The 25,603-nt window shown below is 42.5% G+C and overlaps 1 protein-coding gene across 2 annotated transcripts in view; it reads right to left on the reverse strand.

Annotated features, from left to right (window-relative positions):
- Positions 1 to 1,098: 1,098 nt before the first annotated feature.
- The window catches only part of Clcn1 (chloride voltage-gated channel 1), a 32,274-nt gene continuing 7,769 nt past the window's right edge, over positions 1,099 to 25,603 (reverse strand). The window contains exons 8-23 of one of the 2 annotated variants that reach the window (XM_020181123.2): positions 21,135 to 21,260; positions 20,733 to 20,817; positions 20,402 to 20,503; positions 20,001 to 20,085; positions 19,611 to 19,760; positions 14,161 to 14,230; positions 13,870 to 13,980; positions 12,050 to 12,263; positions 11,682 to 11,815; positions 8,646 to 8,887; positions 8,141 to 8,255; positions 7,781 to 7,860; positions 7,526 to 7,564; positions 4,043 to 4,147; positions 3,872 to 3,958; positions 1,099 to 3,389 (exon numbers count right to left, since the gene is read on the reverse strand). In XM_020181123.2, coding sequence (XP_020036712.2) covers positions 3,018 to 3,389; positions 3,872 to 3,958; positions 4,043 to 4,147; positions 7,526 to 7,564; positions 7,781 to 7,860; positions 8,141 to 8,255; positions 8,646 to 8,887; positions 11,682 to 11,815; positions 12,050 to 12,263; positions 13,870 to 13,980; positions 14,161 to 14,230; positions 19,611 to 19,760; positions 20,001 to 20,085; positions 20,402 to 20,503; positions 20,733 to 20,817; positions 21,135 to 21,260 — 2,117 coding nt within the window. In that variant the 3' untranslated portion in view covers positions 1,099 to 3,017. The remainder of the gene's footprint in view (positions 3,390 to 3,871; positions 3,959 to 4,042; positions 4,148 to 7,525; positions 7,565 to 7,780; positions 7,861 to 8,140; positions 8,256 to 8,645; positions 8,888 to 11,681; positions 11,816 to 12,049; positions 12,264 to 13,869; positions 13,981 to 14,160; positions 14,231 to 19,610; positions 19,761 to 20,000; positions 20,086 to 20,401; positions 20,504 to 20,732; positions 20,818 to 21,134; positions 21,261 to 25,603) is intronic. The other variant, XM_074061458.1, reaches the window with a different exon arrangement.

Here is a 25,603-nt window from a genome sequence, read left to right on the forward strand (position 1 = left end):
GCACTTTTGTAAGGGCACATGAGGGCAGGGACCTGGCCTCCACTGCTGTAGTGGCAGCCCCCTCTTGGCCCTTGGCATAGGCAGAGTTTGGGTAAAAGAAGCCTAAGGCTCATTGCTCTGTTCCTGTCTTTCCTCCTGTCTAAGGCTCCAGCTCCTAGGCCTGTGTCCTGCTACACTGTCAGAAGTCCTAAACTAACCCCTCCCCACAGCCTGTCTATGGTTTTGGAATGAGGAGGCTAATAGCTGGGTGTTTCTGTCCATCTATGACCCTGCCCCTGTCAAGTTCATATTCTCACAACTCACCCCTGAAGTGCAACCAGAGCAGGTGTCCCATATCCTCCAGCGGAGGGGGAGAATGGGATTCTGAGATGGAGGAAACATGGGTGAAGAGGTGCCAAGCCAAGGTAGGTGAGCAGTCACTTGCCTTATCTAATGCTGCCTGAGTGGGAGAAGATACCTCTTGTGTTTGCTAACATGTTGTGGTTCTGTGTACCAGGGCCTTATTTCTAGGAGGTCTGGGAAGGACTAGCATGCCCACTCTGGCCCCAGTCTCCTGCCACAGGCCCCTGGGCTTGTGCATGCTTATGCTACTCTCCTCCCAGGGGTCCGCTTCCTTGCCTTGTCCCACCCACTCATCATCTCATCACGCATCATCTCCTGTTTCATCCCCTCAGTACCACATTTTCTTCCCCCCGATGAAGGTGGACATATAATACAGTGTGTGAGTTCATTCATTACAATTCTCTCTCGCTCAGGACCCTGAGAAGTTAGGAAGGGTAGACTAAAGCAGCTTTCTTTCCTCCCTCCCTTTCCCAAGAAAGCCAAAAGGTCCCTTGTGAAAGAGAACTAAAGACCTGAAGGTGCCTAGTAGGATTCGCACCTGAGCAGGGACTTGCTTTCCCCAGGAGCCGGCACATGGCCATAGACAGAGAGGTCCAGTGGGGTCTGCCTTTATCTTGGCACTGTGACCCCACCCTAAAGAGAGAGAAGACCCCGGGAGCTGGCCAGGACAACTCTGGACTCTTCTGAAGGGAGGGACCATCTCTTTGGCACTGGGGCAGGGTGCATGGGGGTTTGCTTCTAGCCTATTTTAAGGGGAGGGGTGGGGCATGTGCAGGACGAGGCTGTTGGGGGGTGGGAAGGGTTGCTTTTCTTTGGGGTTAAAGGCTGTGCAGCACGTTTTACAGCAGCTCTAGAGCAGGGCTGTTTTTATATTGTGAATGAAACTGCTCTTGCTAAATGATTTTTTTGGGGGGTGCACTTTCATTTTCAATTGATTTTATTAAAGGAAATCCAAATTTTCCATTCCTCCCCCTCTATTCCTCCCCTACTTCCTTCTTATCCTTGTGTTAAGGAGGGAATCTTGGGGGAATGAGTTTATTATCTTCTCCTTGTCCTCATTTACACATCCCACACTCTGTCTTCCAGGTCTGAAAAATACCCATTTTTATGGCTGGTCATAGCATGTTTTCTTAATGTGACATTCCCACCCCAGGCCCAAGAGAGATTCTATGACATTACAGAGAGAATTCTATATAAATATATAAATATTATAGATTATATACACATGGGCATGGACTTGGATGCTCACTGCCAATCCCCTTATCCAGGCCTCAGCATCTCTCAGCCTGGGGAGGTGGAAGGGATGTGATGCTGGAGAGAGCCAGAAGCTGTGTTCAATGACACTAAAACAGAATGTGGTGGCATCCTCTGACTATGAGTGTCTTATTTGGGGGCTGCAGTAGACTGGGCACAGGGGAAGGGCAGGAGGAGAATGCCAGATGGAGGGCTCAACTGCAGAACTAAGTAAGGCATTCAGGGAGGGAGGGAGAAAAGCCTGGGGTATGGAGCCAGAACACCTGACTTCTCTTTTTAGGGAAGGCAAGCTAATGGTATGCTCCACATCCACCAGACTCCCTGCTGCTGATTTGGGAGGACAAGGATACGACTGCCCTAAGAGTGGGAAACACCAAAAGGCCTGCGATCCTGAGGGTGCTCCTAACTCTCCACCCAAGAAAAACATGAGGAGCTAGTCTAGGAAGGGCTGAGACCTGAATGACCCACTGCCCTTGCACAGAACCTTGGTTCTCTGCAGGAGCAACTCCAGCTAGAATGGCTCCATGGCAGAGCTGACCCTTGGAAAGACAGATCAGTTACTGCAGTGGGGAAAGGGAAGATGCATGTTTTAGGGGTAACCTGGAAACCAAGGGTGATGATCTTGTGATATGAAACAAGGAGGGCTTTCTGCTAGAGGGAGTCAGAAAATACCATGAGGCCATGATTGTTTGGTAATAAGACACCAGCCCCTTCTGGGTGGAGCCTTTGTCGATGTTTTCTTTTCCAGGCAGCTGCCCTTGATATCCACATTTCACTGCTTGATGCAGAGGACAGAAGGGGAATGGGGTTGGCCTCTTCTGCCCTAGCAATGAGCCTGGCCTGGAGCAGCCAGGATAGGATCTGGGGGCAGATTGTAGGAAACAGACATGTGCACTCAGAAGAGCTGTGCAGGGGGGAGGGGGGGGGCAAGTGGGCAGGGGGAGGGTAGGCTCCCAGAGAAGCAGCTGTGGGCAGTTTGGAGGCACATTGTGGGGTGGTCAATCCACAAGGCAATGAAGTGGTCCCACGTCCCCTCCAGTGTGGCACTTACAGAGGCACAGTCATTAGACAGACAAGATCAGGACAGCACTGGGCCAAGAACAGTGGGAATTATGGGGAGATAGCAGGAGGTAGGGACCCTACCCACATAGCAGGAACACCCAGAAAATCCCACTGAACAGTAGGGACCCTTCACATGGTTTAGAACCACCTGTCAGTCTGGGAATGGGGGATCAGTCTACATAACTAACCTAGACTCTGCCCACATTGTGACTCCTTAAGTGATCTCTAACATATTTAACAATTCCTGGGAGGGGCAAGATATAGGTGTGACCTCCCTACTTCAAGACACCACTGTTGCACACAAGTCTACCTTCTGGCATGGGACCCCACGACCTTTATGAGGAGAGCCCAGGCAGTGGTCACAGAATCAGTTCATCCTCATCTTCCTCATCGGTTGATCTCAGACTGGGTCCCTGCAAGATGTCAGCCAGCTCCTCTTCCAGTCCTGAGCTCTCCACCAGCTCCAGCTCTTCCAGCTCACCTTCTGCCTTGGCTGGGACCAGCGGGCAAAGGGGCTCTGGGGAGGGGGGTGGCACAGGTGTCTCTGGGGAGGTAGGAGCCACATCCTCTGCTCCAGGGGCTCCAGCACCATCCTGTGCCAGGCTCCAGCCTTCTGCAGGAGGGAGTGGTCCCCCGGTGTTCTTTCGAGTGGAAGTTGTGCTCCGAAAGCTGGCAAGTGGCGGGCGAAGCTGCACCCCTGATTTGGTGTGGCCCTCAATGGCCTTCTGTAGCTGAGGAGGAGTGGAAGAATGAAAGAGGTAGAAAATGGGAAAGAGAAAGAAGATAGGGGCAGTGGCAGAGAAACAGTAGAGAAAAATAGCCACAACAAGGAAACAGGAGTGGAAAGAGTCAGAGGGATAAGAAAGAAAAATGGAGAAGTGGACAACAGGAAACAAGCAAAGAGAGAAGACAGATTCAGGAAGGGACAAGGACAAGGCAAAAAGCTCTGCCTGCACAGCCAGACTCTACAGTTCCCCTGACTCAGACTTCACATTGACTCTTTCCCTTCTAGTGACCTCCTTGTTCCCCCTCCCATATCCCTACCCATAGCACACTCCTGTGAGGTGTGACTCATACATGAACTTTATCTGTCAAGAAACCTATACCATCAGATGAGATCTGAGATATCAACACTATCCCTTCTCCACTCATACCCCCTTGTCCTGTGTCCTTCCCTCCCTTCTGCTGCTCAAGTGGGACCCACTGCAGTTACCTCTTCCAGTGCCAGAACACCTCTGAGCTTCCCCATACTGGTCACATAGGCAAGATGGAGGCCAAGAAGTGAGAAGAGTGTATGGGTCTGAGTGGGGAGAGCACAGGTCAGCATGTTTCCCCACCAAAACCTCCCCCAGACCCAAGTCCTGAACAGTCAGCAAGGGCTCACCTTGTGCAGGGTGGTCTGCTCCACCAGCTGAAAGGGAGACTGGTCGATACAACAGCAGTCAAAGCAGACAGGCTGGCTCAGCTGCTCCTGTTCCCAGGCTTCAATCTGTGGGACCGACCAGGAAATTCACCAGTGTCATAGATGATCCTACAACCTCAGATGCCTGGCTTTGACCTGCAGTCCTCCTGACTCCAGCCCAGAATCTTGCAACATGCATGAATCATCAGGTACTCCTGATCAGTAGAGCCCTGCCCCCTTCTTCCCGGGGAATAGCACCTCTTCCTCCCGAATTAGGCCTGAAATTTACCCTTCAGGTTCTCAGAACTTGGCTCCCTCTTCTAGTCCTCCAAGTCTTCCACTCCAGGGACCCCTAAACATTTATTTCCAACCTGTCTGTCCAACCTTATTTGCCACTACATCTATAGCCCCACTGCTCCAATCAAACCACACTGCTTCTTGTTCTTCAGAACTGCTTTCCCATTGTCTCTGCTATTTTACCACCTGTGCCTGACCCTGCCCACTCACACCGTGTCTTTCCTAACTCTCTAGTCAGACATGTTTTCCCTCTCTTTTAATTCCAGTCACATTTTGCAGGTCTTTTCTTATGAGGAATAGCATTGGCAGTACTCAGCCTTGTACATTTGTCTTTTCTCTGCTTATTGGACATAAACTCCTTGAGAGTGTTACATGGTATTTATTGCTGGAGACTAAGGACACTAGCAGTTGCCTCTTCATGAGTAGAGCAGGTGACTACTTGTTGAATCAGAACAGACTTACTGCATCGTGTGGCACTTATTTGACTTGAGAAAGGCCATATTTTGTTTTTATTTTCAGTCCATGACAGAAGCATTAATACACGAAGGTCAGCTATCCTCTGGACTTCAGATATGCACACCAAAACACCCAAGACTCAGATAAGCTGTTGTATCGCAGGTTTTCATAAATGAATCTGAGATTTCCCAAAATTGTTCTTCAATCAGTACCTTCTGGGTGATGTGGTACTTTACTTCTTGCTTTTCTATGTGTCCAAATATGTGCCTTTAAGCTTCAGAGGTTATCAACAAAGGTTAGTTGTTCTAGGACTGAGTATGCAGTCCACAGTAAGGTTCCTACTATCTGTCCTTTCCCACATTTCTGGATACAGTCATGCATCCTCTAAACTCCCATCTTCATAACTAAAAGTTCACATGCAATTTGAACAGTTCTCAGCACAGGAGGATTACCACTTAGCAGACATGCTGCAGAGAGAACTGAGGGTTTTGGGTACAGGATGGGTTGGGTTGATCATGTTTTTTGGTCTGTTCTGTGATCATTCCAGACCTTCCCAGCTTTCATTTTTGCTTTTCCTTTAGTAACAAGAGCAGTGACAACATTTTCAGAGAACATTTACCAGAACTTCTTCTGTTCTGGGCATTATTCTAATTGCTTTACATGTCTTAACTCATTGAATACTCCCAAAACCCCCATCTTCATCTTCATTTTACAGATGAGAAAGTAGAGGCACACAGTTCTGATACAGTTTGCACAAGACTTCATAGTCATCAATTAGTGGAGCTGGGCTTTTAGCTTTGTGTGCTGACCATGTTCCAGATACAGCTCCAGCTTCTGTCCAAGGGGAGGAGGATGTTGCTGTTGGCTTTTGTGAAAAACTGAGCATGAGTTAAAAACCAGAATCAAACTGTGTGCTCCCTGAACAGAATACACAGAATTGAACAAATCATAGGGGGCTTCAGGTGAGTTCTCTCAATATTGAATTTTTTATAACATCTATACTGCTCCCATACTGTTTTTGTCAACATCAACATCTTGATATTGTCAAGGTTGTCATCTGATCTGAAAACTGTATTTAAAAAAAAAACTGAATTCTGACTCTTACTGGATATTATCTCTCCAAGTTATCTCAAGCATGGGCTTTGGTAGCTCCTTTAAGTCTCCCTTGGGAAAGACATAAGCTAGAACTATATGATCTATCTTCTTTTTTATATCTGGCTACACTTTATTTTCAACAGTCATTAAATAGCCACACTGAACAACTAGCTGATTTTCACTCTTTTTGGTGCAACTATATATATATATATATATATATATATATATATATATATATATATATATATATATATATATAACAATTTAACAAATTACTCCTTAAATGCATTTGTAACCCATCTGATTCCTGCTTGTGGACAGAAGGACAAGTTCTTCTTTTGCCTCTGTGATCATTTATTTGACACTTTATAAGTAATTTCTTAGAAGGATGTGTGTTTGGAGAGGTGGGAGGGGGAGAAAAAGGAAGGTTCCTTTCCTCCCCTCCTTCTTTCTAGTACTTCTAATCTTCAGCTCATATTTATTCTGGATGTTCAATAAAATGTCTATTTTAAAACAGAATGCACCATGGCTTTTGTCAGCTATGTACTTCAAAAGCTCTGCCTTTTCATCCTTTGCAGACAGTCCATACACTCTCTTACTACATGGAATAGTTGCTAATGGATTTTTTTTGTTCCTCCACAACCCCTACAGCCTGTTCTGACCAGGCTTCCAACCACCACTCCACATTCTGTTCACTCCTCACACCAAGCACACTCAGCATTTGATTTTTCTTTGTGGACTTTCCCCTTTTAGGAAACAGAAATTTGTCTCTATGAGGCAGGACTTCCATTACTTGCCTTTTACTTGTACTTCTTCCCAGTCTTGCTACCTGACATTTTCCAGGTGTCCACTGTCTCAGGGCCTGCTTGGTTCAGTGCAGTAACCTCTACCAGGGTGGATTTCACCATTGGATTTTTCATGCAGTTCCTCCTGTTATTTTTTAGTGACGGCTCCCTGGTGTGATTTTACTTTCGGCAAATCCCATCCTTTCTGAGTAGCATAAGGCTGCCCTAGAATATCCCTTATGTTCACCAAGGCTCATCTTAGCACCATGGTTCCTATCTACACAAGAAGGCTCAGAGCTTCCTTTTGTTCTTTTCTTTTCTTTCTTTCTTTCATTTTGATAAAATTGGGGTTTAAATTCAGGAACTTGCACTTGCTAGTCAGGAACTTGCACTTGCAAGGCAGGTGCTCTATTACTTAAGCCATACCCCCAGCCTTTTTTACTTTAGTTAATTTTAGAATAGAGTGTTGTGTTTATGCCTGTGCAGGCCTGGACCACGATCCACCTGTTCATGCCTCTTGTGTAGCTGAGATAAACTGCATACCACCACACCCAGATTTTTATTGGTTAATACAGGGTCTTGTGAACTTTTTGCCCAGGCTGGCCTCAAATGGTGATCCTCCCAGTCTCTGCCTCTAGAGAAGCTTGGATTATAGGCATAAGCTGAACTCATTACTCTCTCCATAATCGTACCTTATTCCAATTTCTCAAAATGCTTCCTTGTCTAGACTCATGTTTTACCCTTAATAACACAATAAATAAAGTAGGATAAAATTAGTAATATATCATTGGATTGAACAAGCCACCCCCAGGCTGCGGCTTTTCCTTCTTACCTCTTCAGGTAACATGTTATCCACTAAATCCATTGAATCCTAGAGGAGAAAGACATAAGACCAAATTCTTGCCATTGTCTACCAAACTAGTTATGGTTCCCAATGAAACAGTAACAGTGTTTCCCTGCTAGGGCCACAGAGCCTCACTTCCAAGTCATCCTTGTGGGAGCTTTGCCTCCTGATGAAAAACCAGTTTTTCACTCCTCAAAGATAAGCTCCCTTTTCCCTATTTTGATTAAACATGTCTCCTCTCACCTGGGTTGTTTTCTTCTTTGTGGGGTGAGCTCTGCCCAGCAAGCAGTGCAGCAGGCACTGGAAGATGGAGCATCTTTGACCTGAAAGGAGTGACAAGTGGATGGAGGGAGTGGTCAAGGAGCTCCTAAGTGTTCCCTGACACTGTGCCACCAAAGAACTTCACTTCCCAGGTAACTCAGACACCCTGCTTGTACCTCTGCCTCTACTCCCTGGGATGGTAATATGGAGAATGGATCATTAAGAGCCCCCTCCCACCCTCTTCTAGCCTCACACCTCCTCATAGCAGTACCCCTTAGTTGGAGTTGAATCCAGACATAACCCACAAGGCACAAGTTAGGGGGTGTGTCAGGAGGTCTTCACCTGCAGGCTCTGGGGCTTCAAGTGGCTGTTTGTGGCTGGACAAGGGTCCATTGGGCTCCTCAGGAGAAGATGGGGCAGTAGGAAAGTATACAGGATGAGAAGAAAGAGTAGGCAGCTGAAAGAAATAGCAAAATTTCTTAGTCTCAGCGAAGAGTGTACTTGATACTTCACTGCCTTTACTAGTGGGTATCCTGGGAAATCTAACTCTCTTCCTCTCCCCAGCTCAGAATTCCTATATCCCTTTGAATTCTCATAAATACTATCACTTGCAACCTTATCTCTTTTAGTGACACCACCCCAAGGCACTGATCTCATTAGCACGAAATCCAGAACTCTGGCTTTCTCACCAGTGTCTTCCCTCCCTTTTACTTTTACTTTCCCCTGCACCTTTTGCAGCCCAGCCCATCTATCACTACACCATGGAGATGTCGCTGGCGACCCCTGGTGACGCCTTTCCCTTTGCTTCCTTCTGTCCTGCTTCCCTGGCCTTTCTCAGATTGGTCACCTCAGTCTTCCCGGAGAGGTCCTCATCTTCATCCTCATCCACAAAAGCGAAGGACTCTGGCCGGCCCTGAGGCACACCGCCTGGGAGGTCCACTGCAAGGCGCATCTTGCCGTCATAGGGCAGCTCGGACAACTTCTGTGCCATGTCCTGGGCTGCCTGCAGCCTCCGCTCGGGACACAGGTGGCGCTGCAGGAGGGACTGCAGCTCTGAGCGCTCCACGGAGCCCAGCAGGACCATTGACTCTAGGAGACAGCCACACTCCCCTGAGGGCCTGCTCTACACTGCACTGCGGCACCACTGAGTCCTCAGCGGCAGGAGTCCACAGCCTCTTTCTTTTTTCAGCTTTTGCTCTCTCGTCTTAAAAATTCATTTAAAACTCCTCCAGGATTGACCTCACTCGATCCCTTCTATTTCACCCATTTAGCACTTACAGACCCAACTGGTAGCACACTAATTGGTGCTAATGTGTACTTCTTTGGAAGCTGTTCCTATATACAATCTTTGCAAATAGGTGAGCACGGTATTAAAACAGGCTAATCAACCTGATCCGAATAGAATGAAACATGAAAAGTCATTCAAACAGGCTGAGATGTTAATATACTCCGAAAGAATTCTACAAGTAATTCAAGCATTATGTCTTCTACCCTAAAAAAGGGAAACAAGGAAATCACCTTTCATGCCTGAAAGAGCTAGGTTCTTCTAGGATATAAACAAAATGCTACTTTTCCTGAGACAGTCTTTTATATGTTTATAGAATTCTGCTATAATAATTAACATTTTCAGTAATAAGTCCATGAAGTTGCAGCAGTGCTATTAAGATAAATTTTACTGCTAAGTCTTCATCATTATTACAAAATCCTGCACCTCATTAGCTGTACCCTTGCTCCAACAAAGTGCCCTTGCTTTAGAAGCTACTTAGAAGGTGTCTGAGCTTAGGGGAAATATATGCATTAATCTAGTTTGAGAAATTTGGATACTCTGATTACCTAAAATCAAGAACTAATAATTTTAATGATTCCAAATAACCTGACTTAATTTTTCTCTATTGCACTAATTCAAATGCGGGAAAAGTATTTACAGAATAAATATAGAATAAATAAATATAGAAAAGTATTTTAGAACTCTGGAAATACAGAAGTTATAGTCTCTACCCTCAAGGAATACCCAATCTAGTAAGAAAGAGAAGACATAAATATATATAAACCACAATATGAAATAATGCAAGCAGGACAACGTGCCAAAGGTAAGCAGGGAGGATGGTGAAGGAAGAGAAATGGAAAGTCACCATTTACAAAAACCATTCACTCCATAGGGAACATTTTCTGTCTCCCTTAGGTTGGGCATTAAAGAACAGATGTGGTATAGCTAAGTAGGAAAAGGCCCTGAGTTTTATTCCCTATTTGTGAATGTGCCTACTCACAAAAATATATTTGCAGCCCCAAATCAATACTAGAGATACTTTATGCAGAGTAACAAAAAATTTGAGTTGTCTGTGCTCATGTTCCCAGCTGAGGTTGAACAAATCAGCACTAAGCTCTCATTTCAGCTCGAGTACTATAAACAAAAGTGTTCTTTTGCAGTCTACTTAATGTCAGGTTGTTTTTCACATCTTTTTGCTTTGTGTGATGATTTTGCCATTTAAAATGGCCCCAAGATATACCCAAAAGACTGTGACACAGGTTACTCCAGAGGCACCTGCACACCCATGTTTATTGCGGCACTATTCACAATAGCCAAGTTATGGAAACAGCCAAGATGCCCCACCACTGACGAGTGGATTAAGAAAATGTGGTATCTATACACAATGGAATTTTATGCAGCCATGAAGAAGAACGAAATGTTATCATTCGCTGGTAAATGGATGGAATTGGAGAACATCATGCTGAGTGAGGTTAGCCTGGCCCAAAAGACCAAAAATCGTATGTTCTCCCTCATATGTGGACATTAGATCAAGGGCAAACACAACAAGGGGATTGGACTATGAGCACATGATAAAAGTGAGAGCACACAAGGAAGGGGTGAGGATAGGTAAGACACCTAAAAAACTAGCTAGCATTTGTTGCCCTTAACGCAGACAAACTAAAGCAGATACCTTAAAAGCAACTGAGGCCAATAGGAAAAGGGGAACAGGTACTAGAGAAAAGGTTAGATCAAAAAGAATTAACCTAGAAGGTAACACCCACGCACAGGAAATCAATGTGAGTCAATGCCCTGTATAGCTATCCTTATCTCAACCAGCAAAAACCCTTGTTCCTTCCTATTATTGCTTATACTCTCTCTTCAACAAAATTAGAAATAAGGGCAAAATTGTTTCTGCTGGGTATTGAGGGGGGAGGGAGAGGGAGGGGGTGGAGTGGGTGGTAAGGGAGGGGGTGGGGGCAGAGGGGAGAAATGACCCAAGCCTTGTATGCACATATGAATAATAAAAGAAAAAGGGAAAAAAAATAAAAATAAAATGGCCCCAAACATAGTGCTAAAGTGCTACCTGGTGTTCCTAAGCACAGGAAGGCTGTGCTGTGTCTTCCTGAAGAAACATGTGCTAGGTAAGCTTCATTAGGGCATGATTATAGTACAGTGGGCTGTGAGTTCAGTGTCAATATATCAACAATATCTATTAAGTAAGATGTCTTTAAATACAAATACACATAAACCACAGTCATGTACTGATTGACAAAAATGCTGTAAACAAAGGCTCAAAGGAAACTATCTTCTTATGTTTCTTATGAGAAATTGTTCAGTATAGCATTCACTAATTTTATGTGGGAGACTATAGAATATAACTGCTATGAATTATGAAAATCAACTATATTTTTTTAACTGAGTTTTAGCTATTTTCATGTGCATGTGTTATGGCTATATTCTTCTTCTTCAAGGAAGACCATGTTCCCTAACTCATATGGGAGGTTGGACTTCCCATCACATGTTGGATGGCCCTAAAGACAGGCCCACATCACTTTGCCTCCTTTTTCTCTATGCAAACCTAGTTTAGGTCACCAGCTCTGGAGTTAGGAGTTGGCCTCCTTCCTTCCCACTGACCTTTGGAATCAACCAGTGGTAAAGTCTTGACTGTGGTGGTCTGGAGTAGGTTTCTCAGTTCCCCATATGTGCAAGAAGCTGAAACAAACTTCACATCACGTACCATGATGTCTTCAACAAAGATTGTAAATTTGCTATGGAAGAAGAAGGCACGCTGGGTTAGCTCTACTGTATGTTTATGCCTTTTCTGTCCTTCCTTTCTCCCATGAGGCTTGCCATATATTTGGTCACTCACAATATTTATTAATATTGGGAACATGAAAATAATTAAAAACAGTGCTTCCCAACATGGACCATAACCTCATTTTCCACCTCAGAACATCCCACTTCCCATGAAAGCCAAACTAATTCCATCTAGTGTCCCTGACCTGAGCTGGTTCCAACCAAGATCAGGCAAGTAAGGAAGCTTCTTGACCTGGATGATGCTGTCATAGAGGGAGGGCTGCAGGCTCTGAGCCACCATGTTGGCCAAGATAACAGCCACCATCATGGGTAGGATGTGAGCAATCTGACCCGTTAATTCGAAGCAAATCACAGCTGTAGAAACTGTGTGGGACACAGCACCTGTCAGCGCCGCTGCTCCTGGAATAACAGGGATACGTCGAAGGGTTAGGGCTATCATTCTTGGCACAGAGAATATATAGGATGTGATGGGAGTGACATGGAATGGGATACAGGACCCTGGACAGTGCCAACTCTCCCACAATAATGTATTGTCACAAGTAGGGGCTACAAATGCTGATAAAAAAATTATCCCTTGGATCTAATTGTATAACTTTTGGTAAGTCACAAAACACTGTGTGTGCCAAAATTTTCATTTATAATGTGAAAAAGGTCATGTCTTTTCCATTCTTTGCTTTTGAAAGTTTGGATTACTCTTTTTCTTTGGGGGGGGAGCGGTTAGACCAGAGTTTGAACTCAGGGCTTCATGCACGCAAAGCAAGTGCTCTACCCGTTTAGTCACACCTCCAGTCTTTAGATCACTCTTAATTGAGGAGTGATGGTAATTTACCTTGGGCCTCAGGTGTTGATGTCAACAATTAATGTGTGAACACAGCGAAAACCCAAGAATTACCCTGTGGACTTCAAGGAATGAGACCTGAATCATATCCTAACTCTATGTCTCAATTCTATGAAGTGAGCTTAATTCCTCTAGAATCCATACTCTCACATGTAGAGTGAAAGGTTCATTAAGTGATTTGGAAGGCCCTTTCAGATCTAAAACTTAATGATTCTATAGGTTCACTGAAGTAGAATCCATCTTGCTTATTTTTTAGTTGTTTCCCATTAACCCAAATAGTCTCATGTGCATTAATTATATTTCTTATTTAAATATAAGGGGATATCCTATACACAAAATGTTGGGGAAAGCATATGTGAAGATGTAACCATAAAAAGTCATAAAAGGGAAATAATGGGAGGAATGACACTATTGGGTGGTACATACAACATAGTTCAGGTGTACTGGGAAATGTACACCAGGAAAGATGGGGAAAGATACCCGAGAGGCATGAAGCAAACAGAGGAAACCTACTTATAAAAGAAGCTTTTACAAAGGGACTGGGAGAGGAGAATAGGGTACCATATGCGCTACAAAGCTGGCTAGTTCTTCTCCATCTAAAGAAGGCCTGGCCTTACATGTTATGGGGATTTGCTGAAGAGGGGAGAGAAAGAAGAGGCATAATAATCCTGAGAATTATAGTGGACATAACCCTATCTCAGAAGTCATTTTAGAGTGAAGAAACAGACTCAGAAATGTAAGTAATTTGCTCCCCAGTTCCCAGATAACAAATGGCTGGGAAGGCCTAGAGCTCTTGACTTTTAGCTCTTACTCCTGTATTCTTAGTCCCCATAAATTTTGCCACATCTCAGGTTGAGTGTACCCAAGTCTGTCACCTGCATTGTTGGTTCCAGGATTCTTAGTAAAGAAAGAAAAAGTTTACCAAACATCCAGATTGTTTTCATCCTCATGTTCTCATTTAATTCCTATTTTTCCTTTTCCACAGGAAACTAAGGCTCATAGAAGTTCAGAAAGAGCTAATGAGAAGCAGAGCTGAGGATTATTTGAACAAAAATTGAATTAAATAACATTAAATTAAACCATTTTGTATATGAAGAATACTGGGAGGGTCTGTAGGAATTTGGGATCCTCAATACTTGATTGCTAGAGGATGGGAATATATCTCACCAATTACTGCATAACCCCCAGGTAGAATCTTGTAGATGATATCATCAAATAAGATACCATCAGGGAACAGCATGGCCATGATCTCTCCTACCAGCCTTCCAAATGCAGCTCCTAGAGAGAAGATAAAAGAAGGAAAAGTGTTGCAAGATCCAAGTTCCTTATTCTCTATGTTTTCACGCTAATCTGTCCTTGGGCATTAAGACTGAATACAAACTCCCAACATCCCAGTTTTTTTCTTGTTTTACTAGTACCCTATAATGCAGCTATCAGTATGATGCCATCAGATCTTACCTAGCACAAACACAGGCATAAAGCCTCCGCAGGGTATGGGCATAGTGGTGGCTACAATGGACATCCAAAACTAGGGTAAAAAAGAAGGATTAGAATACCCTCTCAACTCTACCCCTCTCTTCTTCTTCTTCCCTTCCTCCCTCCCTCCCTTCTCATTGTCTGCCTCCTTCCTGTTTCAAAAGTCATCACAGAAATCCTGGGATAGCTAATCTTTCTGGAAGCCTACTTCTCTGTTACCCTTTCCCCAGAACCAGAACACTTGTTACTTTTAGACTGAGTAAATCACCAAGGACAGTGGGGTAAGAAAGTTCCCCCACATGGCTAACACAAACTCCTACTCTGAGTGATATATTTTCCTTTTGGTAACGTAGAACAATAGAATAGAGCCCCAGAAGATCCCTCTTTCACTGTCCTAAAAGGACCCTTACCTACTGTATTCACTCTGCCCAGAAAGTTCACCTCTACACTGTTGAGTAGCCTGAAATGCTTGAAGCTGAAGGATTCTGAAAAGGAGCCCCAGTTCTAAGTTGCAAACACCTAGAAGTCCTAGTGACTTACTGTGTGACTAACTTAGTTTTGATTTAAGGCAAACCTCTTATAAGGCAAACCTCACAGGGGAAACACGAAGGAAGAATGCTCTGCCTGAGCCATTTACTTTGACATCAAATCATTTTAAATAAGGATCAAAAATTTGATCTGGAGACTGGAGGTATAGCTCAGTGGTAGAGTGCATTCTCGGCATCTGCAAAGCCATAGATTCAATCCCCAGCACTGAGAAAAGTTTGATCTGTCCTAAAACGGCAAACGCAGAGCCTGATTAGTCAGCCAATATAGTAGAAAAGATCTCAAAGCCATCTTTGTAAGGTAGTATTTCAACAGAAATCGAGACAAATTTAACAAAAGCAGTATGTACATTCTGATGCAAAGAATGCAAAAGAACTGAGAAATGGAATGGAAAAGGAATAATTCATGAACTTTTGAAGTATCTACAGAAGTAATAAACATATGAGACATAATCTGTAAACTAAGCAACGGGTTTACATATTGCTTCCATAGTAAGAAAGCCAATCCTAAAAAGAATCTCAAGTTGGGCCCTTGTGACTCTGCCTGTAATTCTAGTTACTTAGGAGGTTAAGATCCAGAGGATTACAGTTCAAGGCCAGCCTGGGCAAATAGTTTTCGAGACCCCCATCTTCAAAACAGCCAGAGCAAAACGGACTGGAAGTGTGGCTCAAGTGGTAGAGAGCCTGATTTGCAGGTGTGAAGCCCTGAGTTCGACCCAAAAAAAAAAAAAAAGTATCTCAAACTAATCAGGTGCAAAGTGATAACAACTAAAGGTCAAAACAAAGTGCCAAGATTAAAGTATTTACAATTGTTAAATTGTTCCAACTGTACTGTAGACTAGTTAGAAATAAATTTCTTAATTTTGTGAACCTTAAAAGAATTCTCAGCCAAGGCTGAACCCAGAGGCAGTGATGAAGATTTAGAAAAGCTTTATCCCAGAAGCACTGAGATGAGGCAGAACATATTCTTTTTCATGTCAGAATACAACTGTCTAAAACAGCTGAGAACTGCAAACTTAAGCATGCAAAATGAAGAGACTATAGAGTGAGAATTCCTCTATAGAGCAGTCTTTTTTTTTTTCTTCTGTCTTCTCTGCACTGGCACAGTGCTCCACAGATGTTAGTAGGAAGAAAGGATGGAGACAGGTGATTGGTCATTCAAGCAGTATTCATGTAAAGCAGAAAAAGCTCTTCAGAGCTAATATTTGCTCCTCCAGTGAACTTGTTTAAAATCAGATGACCAGACCTCTAGAGGCTACTGCATCAGACTGTCTGGAGACAGGATCCTAGGCACTTGTATTTTAAGCTTCATGACATTTAACAGTTTAGGAGTCCTTGAACTCTCATGCACCATCTCTCTGAACTAAGTATGGGAAACTATAAAACATTCTGTAGGCTCTGGTTAGCTTGAAAGCTCCAGTAATACAGATAATAGGTGACTGACAGATCTGATTTCAGAGGATAAACTAGATTATCCTCCAATATAGGTGAGAACAGGATCAGGATCAGGGGTACTGAAGTTATCAACTCCTAGAGCACAAAGAATGACACATGAGAATAGCAAACTTAATGCTATTGGAACATGAAGAAAAGATCCAGAAGTGATGCAGAACATAAATAACTCACAGCATTTTAAACACCCAATTCCAGAGAACTGGGAAACTAGGGAATTTTTGATCATAAATTCTTCTATATTTAGGACTTTTGCAAGAAGGAGCGATATGAAGATCAGGCAAAAATAATTCAACAGAACTTGGTCTATGCTGAGAATATGAGGAAGTAACATTAGACTTACTTAAAGGGAAACTGAGAAGTTGAAATTATACTCATATTCATTGTAAATCTCTTGGCTTATAACACAGTGGTACTTTCCACATCTTGAGTTTGAGGAAGACAGAAGTTCCCATTACCAGTGTCATGAAAGAACTGATCTGAGAATCTTACCTGCCTTTGTTGACACTGCCACAGAACCACATGGACTAGGTTTCATGTTCAATTGTGGAAAAACCGTTTTAGTCATTTCTATGGTTTGGATATGGTTTGAGTGTTTCCTAGGCTTCATATTTTGAAATTTAATACCCATCATGAGGATGGAAACTTAATCTGACTGTGGTGGTTAGAGGTGGAGTCTTTGAGAATTAGTTAGGATAGGTCATTAGGGTAGAAGTCCCTTGATAGACATCTGGTGACTATAAGAAGAAGGAAAAAGAACAAAAGAGACACACACATGTGCCCCCGTCTCTTGTCATGTAACACCTTGCCCCACTTCAGGACTCTGCTAGTAAGAGGTTCCCCTCTTCCTCAGAAGTGGTTCCTTGACCTTGGGTGTCTAGTACTGTGAGAGGAAATAAACCTCTTTTTATAACAAAGTAACCTGTCTCAGGTATTCCATTAAAGTAATGAAAAGAATAATAGAATCACCTTTTTCGCTTTCATATTTTAATTTGGCTCTATCCTATTTCTCACATTTTGGAAAATAAGGGTATGGTTATGAATCCAGTGATTAGGCAATTAAAATGCCAGGAAAGAGTAACAACTAGGTAACATTGAAGATTGGTAGCAATGAATACTCTTGCATTTATAAATATTATAGACCTTTGGCAAATGATTGCACTTGAAAGATAGCCCAGGAAGTATGTGATTTTTTTCTTATATACTTATGATGTAAACATTATCAAGGATACGATTCAGTGAGAGATTAATTATAGTAGCACACAGTTGAGTTCCTCTACATCATCCTAGTAGCTTTCTCAAAATAAGCTTTACTCTGTGAAATGGAATCCAGATACATAATTGGAAATCTGGGGAGGTGGGAGGCAAGGAGGAAATACTAAAACATATATAGTATTTTGTTTTTATAAAAGTTGTTAAAATGTTGACATTTTAACAGTGTGCATGACCGCAAAGTTGCCGTATAGCTCTGTCAAGAGGAATATCAGAAAAACATACTGTACAATGAATTCTGAAATACCATCAAAACTTGAACTTGATTCGTACAGATGTATTTGTAGACTCAACAACCAATATAAGAAGCCAGAATTTATAAATTAGAGAAGGTAGACACTGTAGTCCAAGTCCAGAAATCAATTCCCTAACAAGATTCTGAAAACTTCTTTATGACAAAAATATAAAATATTTTGACGAGAAAATATGGATTAAATTAAAAAGGTGTATGTGCAAAATATGGAAACTATAGATCCAACTGACCCACAATAAGTGGGCTTAAGAAGAACATAGACAAATATAGCTTCAAGAAACCCAAAGCAGGGCAGGGCTGGCGGAGTGGGTCAAGTGGTAGAACACCTGCTTAGCAAGTGTGAGGCTCTGAGTTTAAACCCCAATATTGTCAAAAAAAAAGAAACCCACAGCAAACCCTGACAGCATAAGTTACAGAGATGAAACCTGATGTTTCTAAAACCATTGAGAAGAACATTAAGTGAGCAGCAAAAAAAAAAAAAAAAAAAAAGGAGATTTAAAAATAATTTTTTCAAGTGCAAGCATAAGATTAGCCAAAGATCGATGATCAAGGATTATGTACTTGGCATACCATAAGTGCTTAATAACATAACATTTTTTAATAAATGAACTCACTATATTGTAATAACCATACAAATATAACTTAGTGACTCATATCCTGGTTAACTGTAGAGTCATAAAAAATATCATTAGTTAATAGTGAGGTATTCAAAAGCATGAAATTCAGTACAGACACACACACACACACACACACACACACACACAAGCCCAGACTCATGCCTGTAATCCTACCTACTTGAGAACCTTAATGTACAGAAAAAAATCTTGGATTATTTAGGCAAGATGTACTATTAGCAAAAGGAAAATCATCAAAAAAAAGGAAAAGGCACTCAGCAGTTGTAATAGTTGCTACAACCATGGGTGGAAATAAAAAATATTTTTATGTAAGGCAGTGATTGAGAAGCCTATAAATACATAATCTTTGATGGGAAAATATGAAAAAGAAAGGACGTGAAAGAGATCAGTTTTTGTTTCTTAATATTTCTAAAAATTGGTTTTGGTGGTACTGGGGTTTGAACTCAGGGCCTTGTGCTTGCTAGGCAGGTGCTACTCCAGACCTTCCTGCTTTAGCTATTTTTCAAATATGGTCTCACATACATGCCCAGTCTGGATTGGACTGCGAGCCTAGCTAGGATAACAGGCATGTGCCAGCATACCCAGCTATTGGTTTAGATAGGGGTCTCTCAAATTTTTTTTGCCTGAGCTGGCCTCAAATCATGATATTCCTGATCCCCACCTCCCAAGTAATTAGAATTTCACTGTGCCTGGCAAGTGGAAAAAATGTTTTGAGTACGGCAAAATTCACATAGCCTCACTACCAGAATGGAGAATAATAACATTTGTAAAAAATATTTCTACTCACTAATAAAATTGACTTAAAATATTTATCTCTTTTGAAATTCTAGAAAAGAGATTAACCCACAGATGGGGGGGAATGCATGTGCAAAGTACCTAAAAATGATAATCAGATACATGCAGAATGAAGTACCTGATTATCTAATATTTGGGAGGGATTTGGTTAATTAACCTGAGGTTTTTAGAGTTATCTATATTGCTAAATTCTGTCTTGTCTTGTTTACTTTGCTGATGTGATGCCTTAATAAGATATCAAGTAAAAACACTAAAGGGGTTATTATAATTATGCCAAACATCAAGAAGTTGATATGAGCAGAACAATTAACCCAGTAATTGGCTCACTTATATAGAAGGGCAACTTATGCTATGGTTTCCTACTGACTTCTCTTTAGGTTGGACAAAGACAGATGAAGACCTACTTCTTCCTACTCTGTGCAAACCCCAGTTTCCTCAATTGAAAAGAAAGGTTTAGGGATCTGTATTAGGGAGCAGTACCTTCATGATGAAGAAGAGAAAGATGATGATGACAACGTTGACCTGTGGGTGAATCCACACAGCTGATTGGCCCAGGCTTGTGGGGTCACCTACATGTTTTACCCATGTATTGTTGTCAAATAGGGTACTGATGGCTTCTCGGGGCATCAGCTGTGAGGGGAAGAAGCAGAACAGACAAGTTCTCCAGGGATATACTCTATTTCCTTTCTTAGGGAATCATTTCCAGACTCATTATTTAATGATTCCTTTTGCCCTTTTCTCAGGGAGAGAGCCTTCCTGAGACAAAACTACAGAAGCTCCAAGCCAGCACAGTCTCCTCCCTTCCTGGCTTAGGGGCCTAGTCACTGTTATAATCTGACCCCTCCTTCCCAGACTCCCCTAATTGCTGACCTCTCCAGCCATGAATTGACCCATTCCTGGTGGAAAGGTGAATGAGGCAATGACAAAGGTAACAATTCCAGGATACAGCAGGCGGCTGAAAAATAAACAAGAGTTAACCCTCCCTCCAATTTAGCCAACCCCAGTGAATACTACACCAAACACTGGCAAGCTGTGGGTTCCTGTAGTCCACTATAGTCTTAGTTAATTTAACAAAGAGAGTTCTCTTAACAAAAGAATAATCTTTATAGGGGAGCCCACATGCTTGACCCCCACCTACAGTAACAGAGTCTCCTACTGTTTTAACACATGCCACCTAAAGGCATTAATGCCTTTCACAAAGATAAAAAGGGAGGAACTCTTAGAGAAACCAGAATGTAAGTGGGTAGGGCAAGGGAAGGGCAGTGACTCACTGCTTAGCAAGAAACTGGCTGAGGGCCTTGTACTTCCGGACACCAAGCATGACTTGGCGATGCAGATACACAAACACAGCTCCTAGGAATCCACAGCAAATCCTGAGGGTTTAAGATATAGGGCTGGAACCTTAAGGACTTAATGTCCTCATCCCTCCCACACAGCCACTGCAGGTAAACACCAGCCTTCCACCTTCCCTTTCTACCCAGCTTCCTCACAGTTTATAGCTTCACCCATGCCCAGTCCATCTTCCTCCCACCTTGGGCCCCTTTCAGTCACAGCCTCACCCCACTCCCTGCTTGTCACACCAGAGCAAGTGGCTCCACTGACCCAATGACAGCAAAGGCTGGGAGCTCCTTCAGGTCAAAGGGGAAATCCATTCGGAAATTGGTTCTAAACAGAGCAGTGATGGTGACTATAGGATGAAAAGGCAAAAATTGTGGTGGGAGCGTCCCAGAAAGCCGCAGATAGGAAACAGAAGTTGTCAGTTTTAAGGATTCCCTTTCTTCCTCCAATCCCAATTTTTCCAATTTCCTTTTTCTATGCACTATCCCTCCATGGTTGTACTCTCTACCACATGACCTAGATCCTGTGCTAAACCCTTGGGTTTTAGTTGCACTTCCCAAATACCGACCCCCGCCAACACTCCTTTTCTGAAGCTCCCCAGTTTCCCTCCCTGCCCTTCATTAGCATGCCTATTTCACACCAGCTCCACCCAGAGCCTCCCATTACCAGCATCCTTGTTCCACACAGCCAGCACGCGGAATACAAAGGCACTGAATGTGGCTGCAAAGAATCCTCTCCAGTAGTTCCGAACAGCAAAGTAGGTAGAGGTGACCTCGATGCTAAACAACACTCCTATGGGGGCAGGGAAATAGGGTCAGGTGCAGACATTCCCACACTCCCCACCACTGGGACCTGAGGTGGTTTGGCTGAAACTTCAATCTGGGGGAAGCAGTAGTGGAAAGGCATGACTTGATGGTCCTCATACCTGAAAATGCTGGGTTTTTTTGTTATTGTTTTTTTCTTCCAGACCAGGAATGTGGGTCAGTGACATATAGAGATGATGGGCAAAACATGGGCCCTCAATCCCAAAACATGAAGCTCAAGAGATTGTGCCCACTCTACCCTTAGAATGTAGGATTGAGTGGAGTTCACACTGTGATAGCCACAGAGATTTAAAGGCAATTGAAATTTTTCTGTAGAAAAGTTAAAAGCTTACAGGGCAGATACTCAACAGAGTTGGCATGCAGAGCTCAAAATTTGCTGTCTCCTTGACACCACCCTCAACCTCCCTATCTCCCACCATACCCTGGGGCAACTGTGTGAGAAATAAGAAAAATATGAAGGGCCTTTGTATGAGCTGACAGTACTCAAAATTCCAAGAAAAGAAAGCAGAGAAGTCACCCAAATTACAAAAACTAATTACAGAAAATTTGACCTACAGGAGACAAAGCAAGGCCAGAAAAAATAGTCATGCTTGAGAAATGTGGGGTAAAAGGAGAGTCAATTCATAGTTTTGTTTCCGAGAGGAGATGCTGGAGCAGAAAGTGAGGAGGAGGATGTATAGAGCAAAAACAAGGGGTGACAGGGACAAAGTAAGGAACACTACTGAGGTCATAAAAGCCAGAATTCAAAAGATTTGAAGAAAAAAATCATCTAACATATTAGGAATAAGGGGATTATACATTATGATGCAAAGTAAAAATTAATAACATAATTACCAAAAGCCTGGTTAAAACTCATCTTTATCAAACATGAGGAAGGAAAATCAGGGAAATGCAGCACATACTGAGATGAACAGAGGTGAGAAAAAAGAAAAAAAAGGTGAACAGGGCAAGACTTTTCCTCCTTTCTCTCCATGATGAACAGCTGTTGGTCTGTCCAGAACCAGCCACCTACCTCCCCTTTCAGGCAGCATCTTGCATACTAGGAATTTTCTTCTCCCTGTCCTGTATTCAAAAGTCATCTCTCTCAAATTCCTCACGACCTCTACCTTCTCTTCTATAGGGACAGCCAACTAGTTGCACTGAGTCATGTATGCCAAGGGGATGGTGGCCTGATGGCTGCTCCCTCATGGAGCTGTATTTTAACAGTGTATTTCTAGTGATCAGCCCCAAAGTTACCTTCTCTGACAATCCATCCCCAACTTTCCTCTTCAGGTAGAAACTGTCCATCCCTCATCTTAGTCACTCAGAATTTTGCATTACTGGAGCACTTGTCACTTTCGAATCTACTTACTTGTTCAGACTTCTGGATTCCCCTTAGGATTGGAAATTCCTCGGAAACCAATACCTAGCTCAGTGACTGAGCAGGGGCTCAATGCCTAGTCTAGGAATGGTCAGTAGAGGAGAGGAGAGGATAAGGAAGAAAGAGAACAGAACAAGGGGAATTTCAGAAAATGGAGCCGGTTAACAGGTAACCTGGGACAGAACTTTGCCAGCCATCCCTCCTGCCCTGCTCTTCAAATCCCATCAGGAAAGACAGTTCTTTCATGGCCTAACAGGAGGATTCAACACAGGTGAAGCAGGTAGGTCTCTCTCTCCTTTTATTTGCCAATAGCAGAATTAGGCAGCTTTGATTTGCCTGGGTGAAACTATCCCACTTATGAATATTTTACAATTTTTGAAATCCTGAGCTAGGTTTTCTTTCCCAGAATGTAGGTCTGGACACTTTCCCTCACAGTCTGCCACTGTATGATCAAGAATGAGAGCTAATTTTAATATCAGCCTAAGCCAAACATAAAACGTGCTGCTAAAAGGAAACAAAACTTTTAAAAACACAAACAGCCTGTGGAAACGCGCATATCTTAGGTCTGGAACATTGCTCTCTTCTCCCACTCCAGATGCTGTATATTTTCTTTGACAGCTCCTGTGCATTTGTCCAGCCCAGGGCATTGTCCTTGGTCTCCCACTCTTGCTATTCACAGACACACTTTCTCTATTAATTTCAATTATGCCCGTGGTGTCAGTTCTGCCTACGTGTTAAAGATTAGCAAACCTATGTTTTTGGCTCAATTCCCGGATTTCAGACTCCTCAGTCCAGCTGCTCTCTTGATATCACTTGGCTATACCACAGGGACTTTAAACTCAACTTACTCAAAGTGAAATTTATCAACTCTCCCCAAACCCTTTTACTTCCTGTATGCATCACTGTGGTTACTAACAACACTATCTGCCCAACTGCCTTTTGGAAACTTGGGTGTTAGCCCAGATTCCTCCTCTCTCTTATCCCCTTATAACCTCACATAAAATCAACTGTCAGGTGGCATCCATATACAGTGTACTATGCACATTTATTGGCTTCTTCTCTATCTCTTCTGCCTCTGGCCAGTTCAGTCTCTCATCATTAGGACTATGACAATTGTCTTCTTGCTAATCTTAGATTATTCCTGTTAGTCCACAGGCCATTTCTACCCTGCCCACGTGTCAAAGGGATTGGATGATCATGCAAAGCTGGTCCTGTCACTTCCTTATTCAAAATCTTTCTGTGGTTTCACTTCACCACGATAGCATTTCCCAAAGTCAAGTCCGTGAGACATTACAAGTCCCATGAGACAACCCCTGCAAAATAGGGTTCAGTGGAAATACTGTTTACAGCCACCTTTTGGGTATTCACAATGCATGTCAGCACATCCTTTCCAGTTTTTAATTATCTTAACTATCTGTTTAACCAAGCATTTTCTAGCCGATTTGACCTTAGATCCATTTTTGCATGTTACATCTATTAACACCATGAAGAACCGTACTCTCTAAAACATATTTGGGCCAATCTTAGCCAACAGAGAAAAATCTATATTCTTGTGCACGGCCTATGAAGACCCCATTTACCTGTCCAGACTTGGCTCCTATTTTCCCTCCCCATTATTTCCATAGTAATACTCACTTATGTAATGACAATTCCTCAGATATTGACTTTTGGTGTCCAGAACACCCTGCTTTACTGTCTTCCTTGGAAACTAACTCCTACTTATTAATATGCCTCAGGCCAAACACTATCTCTTTTGTAAAGCCTCACAGTCTCCCCAGGTAGCCTAGAAGGCTCCCAATGTACTTTTCCTGAGAGGCTATTGGGACATAAGTATTCCAGTTGGTCACTGGTTGAGCTAATCTGTGTACCTGTCTTCTCTTTCAACCACGAGCATCCTGACAGCACAGGATCAAGCATCCTGGCATGTAATGTAAGCAAAAAGACATTGCCATTTCAGTAGAATGTTGAATTATATTTATTTCATCAGTGTAAGAAATTAGGACTTGCCTTTATTATGAATAAATCATCTTAATACTAATTTTTCTTTCAGACTTATTATCTATTCATAGAAAATCAAATAATGCCACCTTGCAGACACATTTATCATGTGCTGTTTAATATAAACAGACTGAATATGGCACCTTAATTTCCAAGTCATTACAATTTCTTGTGTCTAGAGTAATGTTTTAACTGTAACTTTCCTAAGGGCTTTACCCTTCTCATACTCTACATAAGACCATGAAGAACCTTCCTCATTCATTTGGAAATTTTAGCTTTGGTAAGAAAATACAGATTCTCCTCACTTTAGGAGAATCTGAATAATAAAAACAAATTCTTCCTGTCTAAAAAGTTCCTTAGACCTGTATTTGGAAGGCTAAAGGGTAAATAAAGGTGGAATTGGGTAAAAATATAAGTGTGAGTGTTTAATATGTGTAGAAATTCAAACACACTGCAGGGACTAATGACTTTAATGACTAGAGCTGACAAAAGAAGTGCAAACAGGATGCTAGCAGATATGTTTGCTTGTTGGATCTCCTTATGCTACATGCTTTGTTTGGCACAGTGTTAGCACAAAGCAGTGTGATACATTTTCATTAACTTTGAACTGTGACCCATACATCATTCCTGATCCAGGCCATTTTACCTACCTAGAGGACTCCACTGTGAGAAGACTAATTCCTTTTCACAACTGAAAAGAAATCTCTAATCGTTGGTCATTTAAAAATCATATTCCCTTGCTGCAATTGTATCTCTTCAGTCACCAACTTAGTATCCTTTTTATCACCAATGAATCCAGAGAATGATCATACAATCCCTTCCCTGTTAATCTAGCTATTACTGATTTTGCTGAATAATCAGATACATCTACACCTGTCTTTTCTTTCTTTCCTCTCCTTCCTTCTTTGTTCTTCCCTCCCTCCCTTTCTTTCTTCCTTCCTTTCTTTCATTCC

The sequence above is a fragment of the Castor canadensis genome, chromosome 2 (genome assembly GCF_047511655.1).
Source record: "Castor canadensis chromosome 2, mCasCan1.hap1v2, whole genome shotgun sequence".
In the NCBI taxonomy this organism is placed as follows: Eukaryota; Metazoa; Chordata; class Mammalia; order Rodentia; family Castoridae; genus Castor; species Castor canadensis.